This window comes from Pimephales promelas, chromosome 5, assembly GCF_988280905.1.
Source record: "Pimephales promelas chromosome 5, fPimPro1.hap1.1, whole genome shotgun sequence".
Lineage (NCBI taxonomy): Eukaryota > Metazoa > Chordata > Actinopteri > Cypriniformes > Leuciscidae > Pimephales > Pimephales promelas.
Genome location: NC_142773.1, coordinates 15,152,170 through 15,169,058, shown reverse-complemented (window position 1 = coordinate 15,169,058; position 16,889 = coordinate 15,152,170). Strand labels below are relative to the sequence as shown.

The following is a 16,889-nucleotide window of genomic DNA, read 5'->3' as shown; positions in this document are numbered from 1 at the left end:
GTCTGCCCTTCTCATCCCACTCACGAAGGATATCTGCATGAAGGATCTGCAGGACGACCATAGAATGCAGAGCGAACGCAGCCTGGCCTTGCGCGAGAACTGAACTGAAGTAGTGTAAGGAGATCGCAATTCTCGCGCATGCGTCGTGGAAATCTAAGGAAGTCTCGTTTCTGGCCTACAAGGAAGAAAAGGAATAGTCGAATAAACTCGTTATTTTTGTTTGTTTTTTCGCACAAAAAGTATTCTCGTCGCTTGATAAACATATAGTTGAGCCACGGTAGTCACTTGGGATATTTAAACATTTTCTTCATTGACTTTCTGGGCCGTCAAGAGGCAGTCCCTTAGGAGCCAATGTGGTAGTTATACAGCTCTCAAATTTAATCAAAAATATCTTTATTTGTGTTCCGAATACGAACGAATGTCTTACGGGGTTGGTACAGCATGGGGGTGAGTAATTAATGACTTAATTTTCATTTTTGGGTGAACTAACCCTTTAAAACATTTCTCTCTGTGACTTCAAATTTGCTGATACGCATGTGTGGATATTCTCTACAACTACACTTTCCACTGTCACAGGCATTCAGAAGTATTGCACCAAATATACCTTCATAAGTAAGCCTTGGTAGGACAATCTGAAGCCAAGGCCAACATGTTCTTTTAACCAGACAAGCTTATTCCTCCACTAGAATGCGGGATCTACACTGATGTACAGGTTTGAGATCCTGAAAAGAAAAGATGATTAAAACAAGAAATGCTTTACGTGTTCATGAAAATATTAGGAGACATTAATTTGTGGAGGGGAGCTCTGAGTTTTTTATTGACAGCTCAAAAGAGATATTGTCCCTATTCAAATTTTGAACTAGCTAATGACTGAGATATGAAAATAAGAAAACTATTTGCTAATAATAGCCTATTGTTATTGTATTTTTAAGAGTGTAATTCTTGTTAAACTCAGATTCACCAGTTGAGGGCACCCTAAAACTATGCAGCATTACACCATGCAGGATTGGTCCATGACGTCACTGAGTGGAAATAGCTCAGTATGTGATGTGTGAGTTCAGCGATTGGCTACACACTATGGAGTGTTACCCGATCTAACCAGTCTTATTCATATTTCTTACAGAAATAAAGGTGTCGCACCAAGGACAAGCACCACTTCATTCTTAAAAAGCGTCCAATATCCGTTTTTTTTTTCCACATCACCTGTAGAATTAATAAGAACTTCAGCTGTAGATGTTTGTGGGTTACTGTGGTGTTTGCTTCCCTTTCAGATACATGCAACCTCAAGATGCAACCATCACCTTCCTATAAGTGAGAATCACAAGCTGAAACATTACGTGCAATTTGTTACTCTTGAATTGAAAATAAACAGAACAGATTTATGTGCCCCATAAAAGTAGATGATTTAATGATAGCAACTTTAACAACATTTGCAAGGTATTTTTTTTGTTGTTATTTTTTTTTTACAGAAAGAGATAATACAAAAAACTCAATATTGGCCATTTACAGAATGATTTTTCTCTCTTCAGCCTTTATTGGTAATGAAAATTTAGCAAGCAGTCTGTAGGCATTTGTCTTCCACCTCGTCTTCTTTGAAGTACTGTAACCAAAAAAGAAAAAGACGCGTTACATGCACACAAGGACCAAAAATGCCTTAACTATTACATATATTTTGTGTAAATAAAAATGCCAGAATACTCCCTTCAGATTATTATTAAACTACACCAGTGCACTTGCCACTCACAGTTTCATGTTATTGTCGGTTTTCATAATACAAGCAGTCCTAAAAATGAATGAGCAAATGAGTTATAATTAATAGAACATTTGTAATAGTAAATTAATAGTCCCTAAATAGAAAATTATTATTTTTTAATTCTTATACTAGAACACTGGGGAATAATAAAAATGTTTACAATAAGTATGCAGGCTCCCAAAAGTGCAGCTTTCATTTTGACTTCCAAGTTTCTTGGAAACCTCAGCACAAAATCTGCACCTGCTGGTCCACAGGCTGAGAAAGGTTTGAAAATCTTGCCAAATGATGTGTTTATTGCTGCCCCATTCAAAGACACCAGCTGTGGTCACAGGATAAGACAGGAAATTACAACACATTAAAGGCATATTTCACCCAAAAATTAAACTGTTAAAATTTAAATTTACTGTTTGGTGAACCATCTTTAACATATTAACAGTGGTTACTAGCTAAATGTCTTTAGAAATCAGCACTGGATTTACAACGTAATCTTTATTTTGCTATACTGTTAAGAAAAGCAAGACCATAGCTCTGGCATTTAAAACCAAAGATATGTGTTTGTGGGTCAGGTTTTTTTCCTTTCACTGTGTGGAAATATAACACAACTTGAAATCCCCTTCTGTCATGGTTGGTTTGAACCGGAGTCAGGTGGTAAGTGAAATAGTGTTCATTACAAGTTGCAGATCCAGACAGAGATTTGGGGCTCTATTTTAACGATCTGAGCGCAAGTAACTTTGTGGGTGGGTCAAGGGTTTGTTCACCCAAAAATGAAAATTCTGTCAGTATTTACTCACCCTCATGTTGCTCCAAACCTTTATGTGTTTATTTGTTCTGCTATACACAAAGGAAGATATTTGGAAGAATGTTTTAATCAAACAGATATCATTCCCCATTGACTACCATAGTAGGAAAATACATACTATGGTAGTCAATGGGGAATGAGATCTGTTTGATTAAAACATTCTTCCAAATATCTTCCTTTGTGTTCAGCAGAACAAATAAACACATAGAGGTTTGGAACAACATGAGGGTGAGTAAATACAGACTGATCTCATGAAATGGCGTATGTATGACATGCTAATTCGTATTTCCATTTTTGGCATGCTATCAAAAGCATAATCGCTTTTCAGCGTGTTTATGAACGCCGTTGAGTTAATGTTATATTACTGTATATATAAATCTATGACCTACCCCAACCCCGTCCCTAAACCTACCCGTCACTGGGGTTAATACCATTTATGACTCTTCCCCTACCATCCTAGGAAAAAAATATCGATCCCCAGATGTAGATCTACATTTTGCTTTGTTTCGCTTAGACGTTTAACGGCGTGTACATATACGCGGAATCACTCGGACATTTAACGGCGTAGACATACACGCATACACGTGGATAGCTCAAAATGCGTATAGATAACGCGCCACTTGACTTTACGCAAAAGTCATGATGTCATGTTGCCAATCAGAGCGTCATCTCACATTCCCTTTAAGAGCATGATGAACGAGGTGCGCCGTAGTGCGCTTGTTCCATGGCGCAATACTATTATAACGGCACGTTTACCAGGCGCGCTTCACAATTGGTTCACAGCCAAGGAGAACTATGTTCTTGTCAGGGCCGTAAAAGAAAGAGAAGTGACATTGGGGATAGGACAAACACACCCAAATTAGCTTTGGTTAAAAAGGCATAGGCTATATTAATTTGGGTAAATGTGTAAGCTGTATGCCTATTTTTCCCATCGTCATGAACACAACAATAATTTCCATTGTGTTTTAATAGTTTTCCTTATAATAATGTATCATTTGCAAAAAGTAAAATGCATCTGTGTAGATGAGAGAATCATCTACAGTGTATGTGCATTGTTCACACTCTGTATCATGGCCATGCATGCGCACTTAAAATAGCATCTGAATGTACGCACAACGCGCCAATGACTTTAGACTAGGTTTTTTTCTGGTCAGTGGCGCAATTGTTTTCTGAAACTGCAAAACAGCACTAGGGAATGTTTGCGCCGAAACACGCCTCCTTTTTTGCACCAACCCGCCCAGGGAGCGCAAGTTCATTCCCTAATTCACAGACGTGTGTCTGTGGAGGGAAAAGCCCGCTTTGCGCGGGTGCAAAATAGGAATGATAAATGCATCGGTGTACAAAGTCATTTGCGCCGGGTGCAAGATAGGGCCCATGTTGAGGATGCAAGCAGATGATATTCAGGATGGAACTAAGCTCAAGGATAACCAGAGTCTTTGTTTACTGATGTGGATGGAGAGTCATTGGGAACAGGCTGATGACTGGAGACTGAACTTCTGTGTGAAGGTCAGCAGGTGATCAATGGCTGGAGCGGGCTGGAGCGGGCAAGTCTGTAGTGTCATGTAGAGACAAGACTAGACAATGAGTGTGTGAAGAGGAGTTGAATATATAGTGAGGTGAACTGATGAGGTGCAGGTGATGGTGATTAAAACTCAGGGGACTATGAACGAGTGGGAGGGAGGAGTGAGTGAAGCTGGTGGAATCCTGACACCTACAGTGTGGGATGGACAATGAGCTTAAAATGCCCTTAAAAGCATATAGAATTTGAGGTGGGATCAGGGTAGCTAGGTCTGCATAGCAAAATTAGTCCAATTGGGACATGGGGGAAGGGTCTAAAAAAAGTTGGGAACAGTGTAATAAAAGTTGCACAATTTCATGTGAAACACTGGCAACACTGTAAGATTATGGGGACATGTTTGGTGTAATGGTTTAAGGGTTGATTAGGTGTTGGGGTCAAAAGGGCAATTATAGATATAATTACAGTAATTTATTAATGCTGTAATTACACACAGGTTTTTATTAAAAAGAGTACAATTAAAAAAAGCATGTATGTAAACAATATGTGCATACTATCAAAAGATTTATTTAAGCCTCTAAAAGGCTACAAGTCAGGGGAAAGTTTGTGCATCACCTCAAAGTCTGCATCCATGCAGACTGTACAAGGTACAAATGGTCCTGCAATCTTAAATGCTGGTTCTCCTCGTTCATTCTCAATTGTGAATTTAGGTAGGCAAACATGCCAGTTTTGTCGAACAAGTCCGATGGCAACGCCAGGTGGAGACTGAACCTCCAGCTAAAATATACATACAAGATATCATATACAGTACAACATAATCAAGGGGTAAACAAGACAGAGAAAAGGTCATACCTCATTATTGCTGCAACAAACAAATGGTCGCTCCAGTCTGATGATCTCTTGATTTGAGTCATTAAAAACATTCATTGTGAAGGAACGTGATCCACCCAGGCAAGTCCTGTTACAACCATCATTGTCCTCAATAATTCTAAAAATGTTGTTCCCAGTGTCATCCTTCACCTCATATCTGTTGTTAGACTTTATTCCACATAAAACTTTCAGAATGAAAAGGTAGGAGATAAGTGTGTTGCTCATTTGATTTCACTCTATTTCATTTATGAAATGCTGATGAACAAACCTTCTTCAAGACTTTCTTCCAGAGTTTTGTCTTTGTAGACAAACAATTGATCAATCTAAAATAAACATGAAAGTGTTTAAATCAGAATAACATACACATAAGGATAAACATAATTATTTATTAAATTAAAAAAAAGCATCTCCAGCCTTATCACCCTGGTTAAGGTCTCAAGATGAGAAGGACAGTGGTACGGGTCTGAGGAAGGCATCATTGCGGTGAACTCTGGAGCATAATCAGAAATGTTTATGTATCAAACAGCTTAGTTAAACAAATTATTACACACTGAAATATGTTGTGTATTATCAATAAAAAATGGATGTTGTCCTTTATACACAACATTCAATTAGGTTTATTCTTGTCTTTCATGGTCACTTGTGAAAAATATGGGCTTTATATTGAATGTGAACGTATAGTGTATATTTTAAATGTACAAAATTGCAACATCATCATTACAAATGTGTAATTACAAATATACTTAAATACATGACATACAAGTTTAATAGAACTTAGATTATATTTTAGTTGAAATGCCTGTCAGAACGTTTGGCAGAACACTTTAACCATACAAAGACAACAGAAATACTAAGTACATAAACAGTACATACGTACATACTAAGTGCTTAGTATTATGTATTATGTAAAAAAGGCACTCTTAAGTTATGCAACATTTGATATAACTTTAAAATTTTCATTTAATTATAAATAACATGCAACAAGTGTCTGAAAACATTACATTAATTTCATGTGGCCATGTTATTTCCATAGTGAGTAGCCTTTTTTAAGTTGACTAAAGTGTGCACTTCTTATATAGCTTGCCTCAGAATCTGCACAGTGCATGTTGTAGTCAATCAAGCAAAATCAGCGTAGATAAACATAAAAACTCACCTGACAATTCCTTATTTGATTTTAGACTGAAAGTAGAGAGAATAAAAAAATTAAAATAAAGGACATCAATTTTGTTTATACACTGTTAAATTTCATTTTTATAATTTTTAAGATCATAATAAATCCAATGGTTCTCTAAAAACTTCATAACACAAAAATTGCATTTATATATAAAATAAAATTAAAAAATAATTTAAAATGAAATTATTTTAAAGGATCTAATATTGAGAGATATACCACATACCAGTGAGATACAAATATTTTGTTCGTCTGTGGCTCTGTAGAAAATGTTTCTCTCATGACAAACAATGACAAACAATCTACCTACTTTTTTTTGTCACCAAGGTGTTTGTGGTTGAAAAGTGGGTTGACCCACTTTCAAGTTTAGTTATTTCTTGTTTTAACAGCTTGAAAATGTTCCGTCAATTCTGGTAATTTTATCGAAATAAATAAATATACCACAGGGCCTATATAATTGCAGGCATTTTGAACATTTGACATTTGAAACATTGGATTTCATTTTTATCAAATTTCTAGTGATTGTTGCAGTTTGAACCTCATCCAGGCTAAGGCTTTTTTTTTGTAGGTGCTCAGCTTTTATACATGTGTTTCTTTCTCTTCAGCCTCGATTTGTCAGTTGACACTTCAACTGTGTTTCTGAAACCAAGTAACAGTGTACAATATCATTTTTTTTCCATTTCAAACAGTATCATACAGTTAGTGTGGGACAATTAACCATGGTTTTATTTTAGTGAAAGTGTAGCCATGGTTATTGTAGGCAATAATCACAGTTTTACAAACGGTTAAAATGTACATAGAGTTGCAGCATGTCAATTTGTGGTTAATTAATAGACTTTTATTTTGGTTTGTATTTGCAGTAAAGTGGTTAATTTTTGTAAGGGTTTGTTTAATCAGTGACTGCTTGCTTGTTCATTTTATATTTCCACATATTGTGGTTGTCGGAACATACTGACCTGAGCCTCATTGTAAGGCTTTTTTGTTGTTGTTACATTGTATGGTTTACATATTTAGAAGAATTTAACTTTGTGCTGTGTACAGTGCTTTGAGCACTGACTGGAAGCGCTAGTAAAGATGTCAATGTCTTACTAGGCTTATCAATAGTCACGTTTTATGTCGATATTGTGGAGTGTCAGTTTTCTAGAGGACTACCTAATGTGTACATAATTTAATCACATTTCTAAGTTGTCATATATGATTACTGTAGTAATAATTTAGGTAGAAACAACATTATGAGCCAAGGTGCGTTTTGGAAGGAAGGAGGGACTTTTATTCCACTTCCGCTGTAGCTTGCCTAGCGGAAGTTGGATCAGGATCGAAGCGGCTGCAGTCGGTTCTCTTCATCACTCTCGCGCGTGACGGCCATCTTCCTTCAGCTCGAGAAGACTGTTCCTGCAGACATGGCCGACTATTCTAACGTGGCTCCGCCGTCCTCTAACTCCGGTGCAGGGATGAACGATGCTTTTAAAGACGCCCTTCAGAGAGCAAGACAAGTGAGTGTTTCGAAAGAGTCTGAAAATGTTTTGTATCTTCAAGCTCTCCGCTTAAAAAACAAAATGAAGCCTAGCGATCTCGTTAGCTAACGTGCTAATGCGAGGCCTTGATGCGTTGCAACAAAGGGGTTTCAGTTTAGCGTTTATTCAATTATTTACTTCCTTATATCAAGTTTTAGCTGAAGCAGAATGGCGTGTTACAAATAATACTTATGTACTATAGACTAAAGGCAAACAAATAGTTTGACTGCACAATATTTGATATTTACGTGAACTGTAACGTTAATTTGCATGCACACAAACAGCCACTCATAACTTTAGGTGGAATCAGGCCATTGGATATAGGATTAAAAATAGCCATTTTATAGGCTAAGTAAGTGAATTTTCTACTAATTTGTAGAAAAAGCGAAAGTTAGTTTTTTTGTTGTTGCAGCTGCTAGGTCGAATTAACTTAGTTTTGTTCAGGGGAACAGTAGAGACTCAGATAGGGCTCATACTCTTTCAGGTTTGTTGTGATTTATATAGAAAGATCAAACCCCGTTTAACTTTGTAATTCACATTATGTTCATAGATAGCGGCAAAAATAGGAGGTGATGGTATACCCCCCTCTCCGTCCTCCAATGAGTTTGGTTATGGAGGACAGAAGAGACCCCTTGAAGATGGAGGTAAGTTCACAGGAGCCATGTTGCGGCTGTATAGTTGGGTATATTGTTAACCACATTTAGTTTTTTAACCCTCTTGTATTCTTAACTTGTGATATTTTGATCCTGCGGAACTGGTTAAGGTGACTTTTTTTTTTTTTTTTTTAAATAAATGAATGTTATATTTAATATATTGAGACTGGCCAAACCTTTAAGTTATGCCTCATGTTAATATTTTCATTAAACACTACAAATGTTAAACTCTGCATAAAATAAAATTTGCGGTTCTCTTAAGAGAAAAATCTTATAAGTTTTATATTATTTTTTAAGACTCTAACTTTCACTTAAAATTTATGGAACTAATATTTAAATCTTGTTGGTACAAACAAGCACTAAGTCGAGCGTGTGTCCAAGCAAGGCTTTCCGTAAAAATGCGTGGAAATGAAGTGTATTGTTGTACGAGTTATACAAACTTACCTATAAATAAACCAAATGGAAGATTCCCAACCAAGAGATGGCAAAAAAGAGCCTGATCTGTACAAACACAAAGGGTGCGTAGATGTTCTCATTGTGCTGCTTCAAATAACTTTTCCAGACATGTTTTCCTACCTTATTTGTGGTGCGAGCGCTTACTCTTAAACAGTTTGGAAATTATAAATCTGAATAACTATAAAATAAATCCTAAATAAAACCACAAAGCCACTTTTTGTTTTTCTTTTTACTTTTACCTCAGTTCCACTGTTTTGCTTCTATGTTGGAAAGCTGGAAAAAAAAGTCACATTTCCACCCTGCAAACACACAAAACAGAACAAAAACCTCACCACAATTAAAGGAGCAGAAGCTACACTGGGTTTTTAACACTTAGCCTTTTCGAGTCATACCTTTTTTGTGCATGTGTCGAGTCATCAAGTTTCATGCAATTCCAATTAAGGAGATTTTTTATTTATTTATTTTTTAAATCTGCCTAAAATGACTATCAGAGGGTTAAATGGTTTTCCTATGGATTGCTTGCTGTAATAGGCTGATATGTAGTAATTAGTTGGTTAACTTGGTCTTTTTGTCCTCTTTAGATCAACCAGAAACCAAGAAGGTTCCACCAAGCGATCGTAAGCATTGATTGTTCCACATTGAACTGATTACCTGTTAAATGTGTTTTACAAAGATGTGGCTATGTTGTTTGGTCTTCTCATAAGTTCATGCTTTTATTTGCTCCAGCTTTTTCATCTGTAATGGGAGGCATGGGTGGCCCAAGGTACATTTTATTTATTTTAAGCAAAGTATTTAATGCAAATATATTTAAAATATTAATGCTTTTGTTTTTTTTGTTTTTTTAAAACAAGTACATTTCTGCTTTGCACATGTATTTTAATGCTATCATGTCAATATGTAGGTCCATATCAGAAGAGTACAAGGTTCCCGATGGCATGGTCGGCTTCAGTAAGTTGTCCGATTCGTTTTTTCCGAATTCTTATCCACGACTAGAGGCTTTGGAGGACTTTCATTTAAATCCCATCAATAACGCAGTGTTAATTAATCACTCATCTGCAGTCATTGGAAGAGGAGGAGAACAGATTTCAAGAATCCAGCAGGACTCTGGTTGCAAAATACAGATCGCTCCTGGTGAGTCAGAATGCTGTGCCCTGACATTGTGCGTCTGAGGTTTTGTAAAGCATATATGAAAAGACTCTTATTCTGCACTCTTCCCAACAGACAGTGGTGGCATGCCTGAGAGGTCAGTGACATTAACAGGCTCACCTGAAGCAATCCAGTGAGTATCTCCACACGTTTAAAAGCATTTCATGGTTAAAATGGGTGTTCTAGAAGTGGGTGAAAACAAATGTATGTTTTCCATAATAGGGGTGCAAAGAGGTTACTCTCAGAGATTGTAGAGAAAGGCAGACCTTCTCCAGCATTTCACCACAATGATGGACCAGGGATGTCTGTTCAGGAGATTATGGTCCCAGCCTCCAAAGCTGGTCTGGTCATTGGAAAAGGAGGAGAAACAATCAAACAGTTACAGGTAAGGTGCACAGATGTGGTTTATTTAGCATTCAATTAAAGCTGGTTTGGAATTCCGGCATGTTCTCTGACTTCGGACCTTTACATGTTTTCCAGACATGCAATTACTAATTTAACTGAAACCTGCTGAGAGGGAGAGAAATCATCTATTCTTTCACCTATGCTATCGCTATTCTTTAATCCCTCCCTAGCTTGAACTATTCTGAACAATTTTAGAAACAAGTTTATTATTAAGTGCTTTGTTTATTGGCTCTTTAAGCTGAATCGCTTGTGTTCCTCGTTGGGAGTCTCTTTGGATTAATGCATCTGCTAAATGAATAAATGTAAAATTGTAATTGTTCAACATTTGTTCATCAGGAACGTGCTGGAGTCAAAATGGTCATGATTCAAGATGGACCCCAAAACACAGGTGCTGATAAACCGCTCAGGATCTCCGGTGATCCTTTTAAAGTTCAGGTGAGTACATCAAGGCATTTGCATTGGTACATTGTAACTGTAGATTATATATCTATTTTTAAATGACATGTCTTGGTCTGTACAGCAAGCTAAAGACATGGTGATGGATCTGATCAGAGATCAGGGTTTCCGGGAACAGAGAGGAGAATATGGTTCTAGAGCTGGAGGTGGTGGTAATGGTGGCGGTGGTGGAGAAGGTGGTCTGGATGTAAGTACTGCTTGATATTTTGAGTCTTTGTGATTTTTATACATTTAAATAAGATTTTAAAAAGGCAATTGACTATTGAAACTGTTTTGCTGTTGCTTTAGGTTCCTGTGCCAAGGTTTGCAGTGGGAATTGTGATTGGAAGGAATGGTGAAATGATCAAGAAGATTCAGAATGATACTGGTGTTAGGATTCAGTTCAAACCAGGTGAATACGTTCATATGCACTTCATTATAAAAGCAAAAACAAAATCGCACTCAGATCTTTGACACAAATGCTTGACCTTTGGTTTAGATGATGGCACTACTCCAGAGAGGATCGCTCAGATTATGGGGCCTCCAGACAGGGCTCAGCATGCAGCGGATATAATAACTGACCTTCTGAGAAGTGTGCAGGCAGGGGGCCCCCCTGGTCACGGTGGGGGCAGAGGGAGAGGCCGTGGGCAGGGAAACTGGAACATGGGCGGCCCTCCTGGAGGCCTGCAAGAATTCACTTTCACTGTGCCTTCCATGAAGACCGGCCTCATTATTGGCAAAGGTTAGTTGTTGCTGATAAATACTTTACCTTTGAAAGAGGGTATGCAATTTTATGTTGTTAATTGGGTAAGTGAATTAACTTTTTGTAATATTTTCTCTCGCTCTAGGGGGTGAAACAATTAAGAACATCAGCCAGCAGTCCGGAGCCAGGATAGAATTACAAAGAAACCCTCCGCCTAATTCAGACCCTAATATAAAGATCTTCACAGTCCGTGGATCACCCCAACAGATTGATTATGCCAGGCAACTGGTTGAGGAAAAAATTGGAGTTGAGTGCCTTGGGTTTTTTTGCAAATTTTTTGGGTGAACATGAAATGCTGCTCAGACACAGGCTAATTCTTGCTTATTGACAAGCGCTTGTACGAGGGGGTTATGAGATAGCTGCAACTTTACAAGATTACAAAGATGTTTTTCTTTTGGAGTAAAATAGTGCAGACATTGGACGAAGATACAACTTCCTAGAGTGCATGTGTTGACCGCCTGCTTTTGCAAACTCTATCAAATGGAGTGTACTTTGAAAGTACAGTTTAAAAAAAATATATATATATATATTTTGGGCTTTAGTCCCACCCATCCCAAGTCATGAAGAGAACAGACTTTTTTAGGCTGAGGGAAGGTTAATGTTTTTGATTAAAGATTGAGGGCATACTAATTAAGGACTACAACATTATGTAAAAAATTGAGAATTGTCCGTTTTTATTTTATACGGACTCTAAAATGTTTGTTTTGGTTTATTATAGGGTCCAGTTAGCCCTATGGGTGGCCCTCATGGTGGTCCTGGGCCCCACGGAGGTCCTTCTCATGGCCCTCCTGGTCCACAAGGACCTCCTGCTCCCATGGGCCCATATAACCCTGGGCCCTACGGCCAGGGCCCTCCTGGACCACAGTAAGAACTTTCTGCTTCATGGTGTTAAGCATGTGTTATTCTTTTCACTTTTTCTAAAAGGAGTCAATTCAATTTCAGATGAACTTAGTGAATCTTATTTTTATCCTCAGTGGTCCCCCAGCTCCATACCAGCCTCAAGGCTGGGGCAACGGATACCCCCACTGGCAGCAAGGGCAGCCAGATCCCAGTAAGTGCTCATATTTGTGCAAATTGGGGTTGGTTCAGAGTGGTATTGCTGAAGTTTTCCCCATTGCTAGTCAAAGTCATTGCCACTTCAGTTGCCTGTTGGAGGAAAAATGAAATTGGCTAAGCGGTTGTTTGTTCTCCAGATAAAGCAGCAGCTGATGCTAATGCTGCTGCATGGGCAGCCTATTATTCTCAGTACCAGCAGCAGCCCCAGGGCCCCATGACACCCACCTCAGCAGCCCCAGGCACAACCCAGTCCAATGGACAAGGTACTTTTTTACCTGCACTCCACAAAACGCCACCCTCCCTTCACTGTAGACCTACAGTCTGTTGTACGGTAGCACTTAGTAGGCTTTCAGTGTAGCCATAACTACAGTATAATGTTCTTTTTTTTTTTTAATGGTCTTCATCCGTTGAGCTGGGGTGGCCTTTTTTAGCACTCGTGGACAGAGACACTCAACCTGTTTGTGCAAAGTGCGCCACCTAGCCAGGTGGAGGACTTTCTGCAGCCTTTGAAAAGAATGGTTGTCAATTTCTCAAATTGTACCATTTTTAACAGGTGACCCACAAGCTCCAGTTCAAAGTGGACAGTCAGATTACACCATGGCCTGGGAGGAATATTACAAGAAATTGGGTATAAATATTTTGTAGCTTCAGGTTATTTTCTTTGAGAGAGCAGGTTATAGATAGCAGCAGGGCTTGAATGGCCAATCTGTCCTGTGGTACTTTTGGAGTCTTGTGAGGGAAGTTAGTGGCGTGAGAATTTTGTTTTTGGTGCTTGTCCTCAGAAATATTGGTCTCAAACCCTGCTGTTGAGAATGAGGAGCTGTAGTGTCTCAACAGGGGGAATAGGATTAACACATTGACAACCATGAATGAGATTGTACTTCTCACTTTCGTATTTGCGTACAATAGATAAATATCTAAATTTCCAAGTTTGTGCCTGATATTGTTGTATTTCAATGCCGCTTGCACTTATAAATAGAGCTGGGCAATAACGATAATTATCGCGATACAATTTCTCAAATACAAATGTAACTAAAGTTTGATAAATGTTCGATATAATGTTTATGAGCCAAAAGCGGAAAGAAGCAACTAAACCACACCTCATTTATTTGCTCTGCTTAAATGGCAGCGTAGAGCCTTTTTACGAGAGCAGATGACCTGTTTACTCTCGGATCGTTCTCGGGCACTAAACAGTGCTGTGCGAAGCTCTTGAATTCATTGAAGAACATGAATGTCTCTGTGATTTAAACTACCAAACCAGATGAATCTGCACTGACATTCTCAACAGCACTGAGAAACAATGTAAAATTGTGCCATGAACAATCCAGTTGCTTTTCAATCACCATCATTTACCATGGATTTACACTTCACTGGCTGGCCCACGCTGTACAGCGGCCCACTGGGAAAACTTCCGGTGCTACGGGAATCCACATGGTATTGTGGCAGAAATATGGAATGGAATGGAATTTCATTGATTGTCCTTAAGTTATAGTATTTGTATTTATAGTAAACAATTTTATTTTTCACAACATGTAACTATGGTATTTACCATGGTGTTAAGGTGCTATATATGGTTTTACCTATGGTCATCATGATCTAAATGAATAGTATGGATGACCAATGGTTAATTTGAATAAAATTATAGTCATAACTCAGTCAGAATATTTAAATTTTACCATTATGAGGTTTTCAATTTTTTACAAATGTTACCGTTTTTGTTTGTGAACAAATTTACATCTGCATCCCAACTCTAGCTACTGACAAATATGCATTTCTAGAAGACAAAACATACTGTGGCAAAGATTTTTTAAGTCGGGCAACACAAACTATCATCCCGTTAGTGGTATTTCTTGAGGGCTAACTTGTAAGTTAATTTGTGCATCTTTTGTAAAATATGTAAAATATTTTATTAAATGCTTTGAATACTCTACCTCTGATTTGTTAAATGTTCACCTGTTTGGCAAGTTTTTGTCATGTTCTGAGAGTAAACCACAATTAACTGTATGGTTTTGACAACTTTTCACTCAGGAGCAAAAATCTGCCTTTTAAATTAGAAAGAAATAAAGATTTGACTTTTATCGTGATAATTATTGACCACATCGCCCAGCCCTACTTAAAAATATTAAATGTGAAATTACTGAAATTTGAAAACCTTAATCTTCAATTTGTGTTTTAAGTGAACTGTTTTTCTTATGTTAGTTAAATATTTGTGTCATTGTTTGTTGCTGCGTAGACTCATGATTAACGTCTTTTAGATCTTGTGTCTTCAGGTCAAGGACAACCTCAGCAGGACTACACGAAGGCATGGGAAGAGTACTATAAGAAACAAGGTAAGACATGAATGTGAATGTAGATGTATGGATTTTCTAAAAGTTTTGGGCAGCCGCAACTCTTTCACAGTCATCTGCAGTAGAGCTGCTGTGGACTCGGCTGCCCTAGAGTAAAGCTGTGGGTTTCTGTCCCGGCTATCGGAGGTCGTGTGGCCGGGGTCGTTCCCCCACTTACAAACGTTGTCATGGACTTATTTAGCTTTAACCATGTGCTAAGTGGTGGTGGTTGCTGTTCTCTCTGTAATGCTTTGTGTTTGGTTTAATCTCAGGTCAAGCTGCTCCTCAGGCGGCTGCAGCAGCGGCGACGACTCAGCCGGGAGGTCAGCCGGATTACAGTGCAGCGTGGGCAGAGTACTACCGCCAACAGGCAGCGTACTACGGCCAAGGCGCCCCTCAGGCGATGGGAGCTGCACCCCAGGCTCAGCAGGTACACTTCCACTAAAAAACTCTTCAGATGTGCATGTCTACTGTTTTTGTTCCCCCCTTTTTTTTCCCTAACATTTCCTTCCACAGGGTTCGCAGGTTTCCAGACGAGTCATCGATACAACACTTAACCAAACACTTTCCTCCTCAAGCAGGCTTCTTTTATCTATTTTCTTTTAATTTTTTATTTTGGGAGGGTGTTGCATAAATGTTTCTGCTCTTAACATGTTGTGTATTTCTTATGTATTTCTTCTGCACAGGGCCAGTAATGTGAAGTGGACATAGTAAATGCTACATTGTCAGAAAAAACCTTTGTTAAATGTTTGGATGCAGACGCCATGATGAAGATCTTAATTTCATTGGTTTGAGTGTTTATGCTAGATCGCAGACCGGCTCCAAAGTCAAGTATATATATATATATATTTTTCCTTTTTGTTTTGCCACTCTTGTAAATGAACGGTTTGTTTTTAGTCGGGTAATATTGGTCATTCCAGCTCCTGTATCTCCTGTATTTCATGTAGTTTTGAGACTGATCTATAGTCATTTCCATGTAAATCATCTCAGTTTTAATATGATATGCCTGTTGTGTTTTGCAATAAAACAATGAAACCTCCTGTGTTGGTAAGTGGGGTGCAAAATTGGGCAATGTTTTGTGAAAATTTCTTTTCCTGTTTTGGGATGGGGGGGGGGGGGGGGTTGTCTTGTATGCAAATTTACAGAAAGAAAATGTTGCTCTTTTTTTTTTCTCTTCTCCAACTGTCTACATTACCCCTGATTTTAAGTTTGATTCCTGGTCTATTTTAACGTCACAACTAAAAAGTATCAATGATCATTTGATTGCTTTGACAAATGGAAGGATATGGCTGTTTTTTTGTTTTTTTTTTCGTACTGGTCATTGCTGTGGATGTAGGTGTAGGCAGGTTATCTAAGGCAAAGTGGCTTGGTGTTGGCAAGGTATGTGATTAATTCAATAACTCTTCAGTGCTGTAGTGTTGCTCATTCTTGTACTGCATTTCACCTGGTTTGTTGAGGTAGTGTGCACTGTTAATGAGAGACATTTCCTCCCTCACAGGCAAGATTAGGAAGGCGGTAAGCAAGTATGCGTCTTTACATAAACTGTTCCTTGTATATTGTGACTGCAATCATGTTGCAAGTATTTTAGTTTGTTTAAGTTTGCTGCTTTTTTACAGGGCAGGTCAAGTGTTCTGATGCCTTGCTAAATGACTTGTCCCCAACCATCATATATTTTAAATGTCTAAAATCCACCAATTGTGTATATATTTCTATCAATATTGCTGGCATTTCTAAAACGTTTTGATACAATTAAAAAAAAGCTCAAATGCGAACGTGGACTACTTTTTTGTCTGCCCATTGTTTGTTAGCGTTTTTCCAATATAGGCCTGTAGGTTTTTGGAGACTCTGGCCTTCCACACCAGTGAAATGAGCTCTCCACTGTAAGTACAAAATGTACGTGACTTTGCAGCCCAATTTGTTATGCTGTCAATGCGTTGTCTTTGACTTACTGAAGCGCAATGTATTTAATAATCTTAATGTTGCCCTTTTTGGGTAAGTATGTCAGGGCTGCAATTTTGAATTTAC

General features: G+C 38.2%; 2 protein-coding genes across 6 annotated transcripts; one reads left to right on the top strand and one right to left on the bottom strand.

Moving 5' to 3' along the window:
* Positions 1-1,511: 1,511 nt before the first annotated feature.
* Positions 1,512-6,392, bottom strand: LOC120471366 (phospholipid scramblase 1). Its single transcript, XM_089131717.1, has 9 exons — positions 6,336-6,392; positions 6,092-6,117; positions 5,361-5,428; positions 5,207-5,261; positions 4,921-5,123; positions 4,684-4,845; positions 1,914-2,072; positions 1,745-1,783; positions 1,512-1,600 (listed from the first exon to the last, which is right to left on the bottom strand). The coding sequence occupies exons 1-8, from the start codon at positions 6,389-6,391 to the stop codon at positions 1,754-1,756; spliced, it is 759 nt and encodes a 252-aa protein (XP_088987843.1). The 5' UTR covers position 6,392; the 3' UTR covers positions 1,512-1,600; positions 1,745-1,753.
* Positions 6,393-7,436: 1,044 nt separating this feature from the next.
* fubp1 (far upstream element binding protein 1) lies at positions 7,437-15,904 on the top strand. 5 transcript variants are annotated; one of them, XM_039661184.2, is made up of 19 exons: positions 7,438-7,602; positions 8,174-8,267; positions 9,314-9,349; positions 9,459-9,495; positions 9,634-9,680; positions 9,792-9,863; positions 9,954-10,011; positions 10,101-10,263; positions 10,620-10,718; positions 10,804-10,926; positions 11,028-11,130; positions 11,218-11,460; positions 11,567-11,727; positions 12,200-12,345; positions 12,456-12,532; positions 12,675-12,800; positions 14,808-14,867; positions 15,137-15,294; positions 15,551-15,904. In XM_039661184.2, exons 1-19 carry the CDS (start codon positions 7,510-7,512, stop codon positions 15,557-15,559), a joined length of 1,905 nt encoding a protein of 634 aa, XP_039517118.1. In that variant the 5' UTR covers positions 7,438-7,509; the 3' UTR covers positions 15,560-15,904. The 5 variants fall into 5 exon arrangements, with proteins under 5 accessions (XP_088987141.1, XP_088987140.1, XP_088987142.1 ...); XM_039661183.2 differs by having other exon boundaries at positions 14,793-14,867; XM_089131015.1 differs by lacking the exon at positions 15,551-15,904 and having other exon boundaries at positions 7,437-7,602; positions 15,137-15,372.
* Positions 15,905-16,889: the final 985 nt, after the last annotated feature.

What these genes read in the sequence shown, in the direction of transcription:
- fubp1 (XM_089131014.1), top strand. Translation starts at nt 7,510, where the DNA reads ATGGCCGACTATTCTAACGTGGCTCCGCCGTCCTCTAACTCCGGTGCA. An exon ending in CGATGGCATGGTCGGCTTCA is followed by an intron (nt 9,681 to 9,791) that starts GTAAGTTGTCCG and finishes ACTCATCTGCAG; the next exon opens with TCATTGGAAGAGGAGGAGAA. An exon ending in CAAAATACAGATCGCTCCTG is followed by an intron (nt 9,864 to 9,953) that starts GTGAGTCAGAAT and finishes TCTTCCCAACAG; the next exon opens with ACAGTGGTGGCATGCCTGAG.
- LOC120471366 (XM_089131717.1), bottom strand. Translation starts at nt 6,391, where the DNA reads ATGAGAGAAACATTTTCTACAGAGCCACAGACGAACAAAATATTTGTA. An exon ending in ATCAAATAAGGAATTGTCAG is followed by an intron (nt 5,429 to 6,091) that starts GTGAGTTTTTAT and finishes ATTATGCTCCAG; the next exon opens with AGTTCACCGCAATGATGCCT. An exon ending in GCATGGATGCAGACTTTGAG is followed by an intron (nt 2,073 to 4,683) that starts GTGATGCACAAA and finishes CTGTGACCACAG; the next exon opens with CTGGTGTCTTTGAATGGGGC.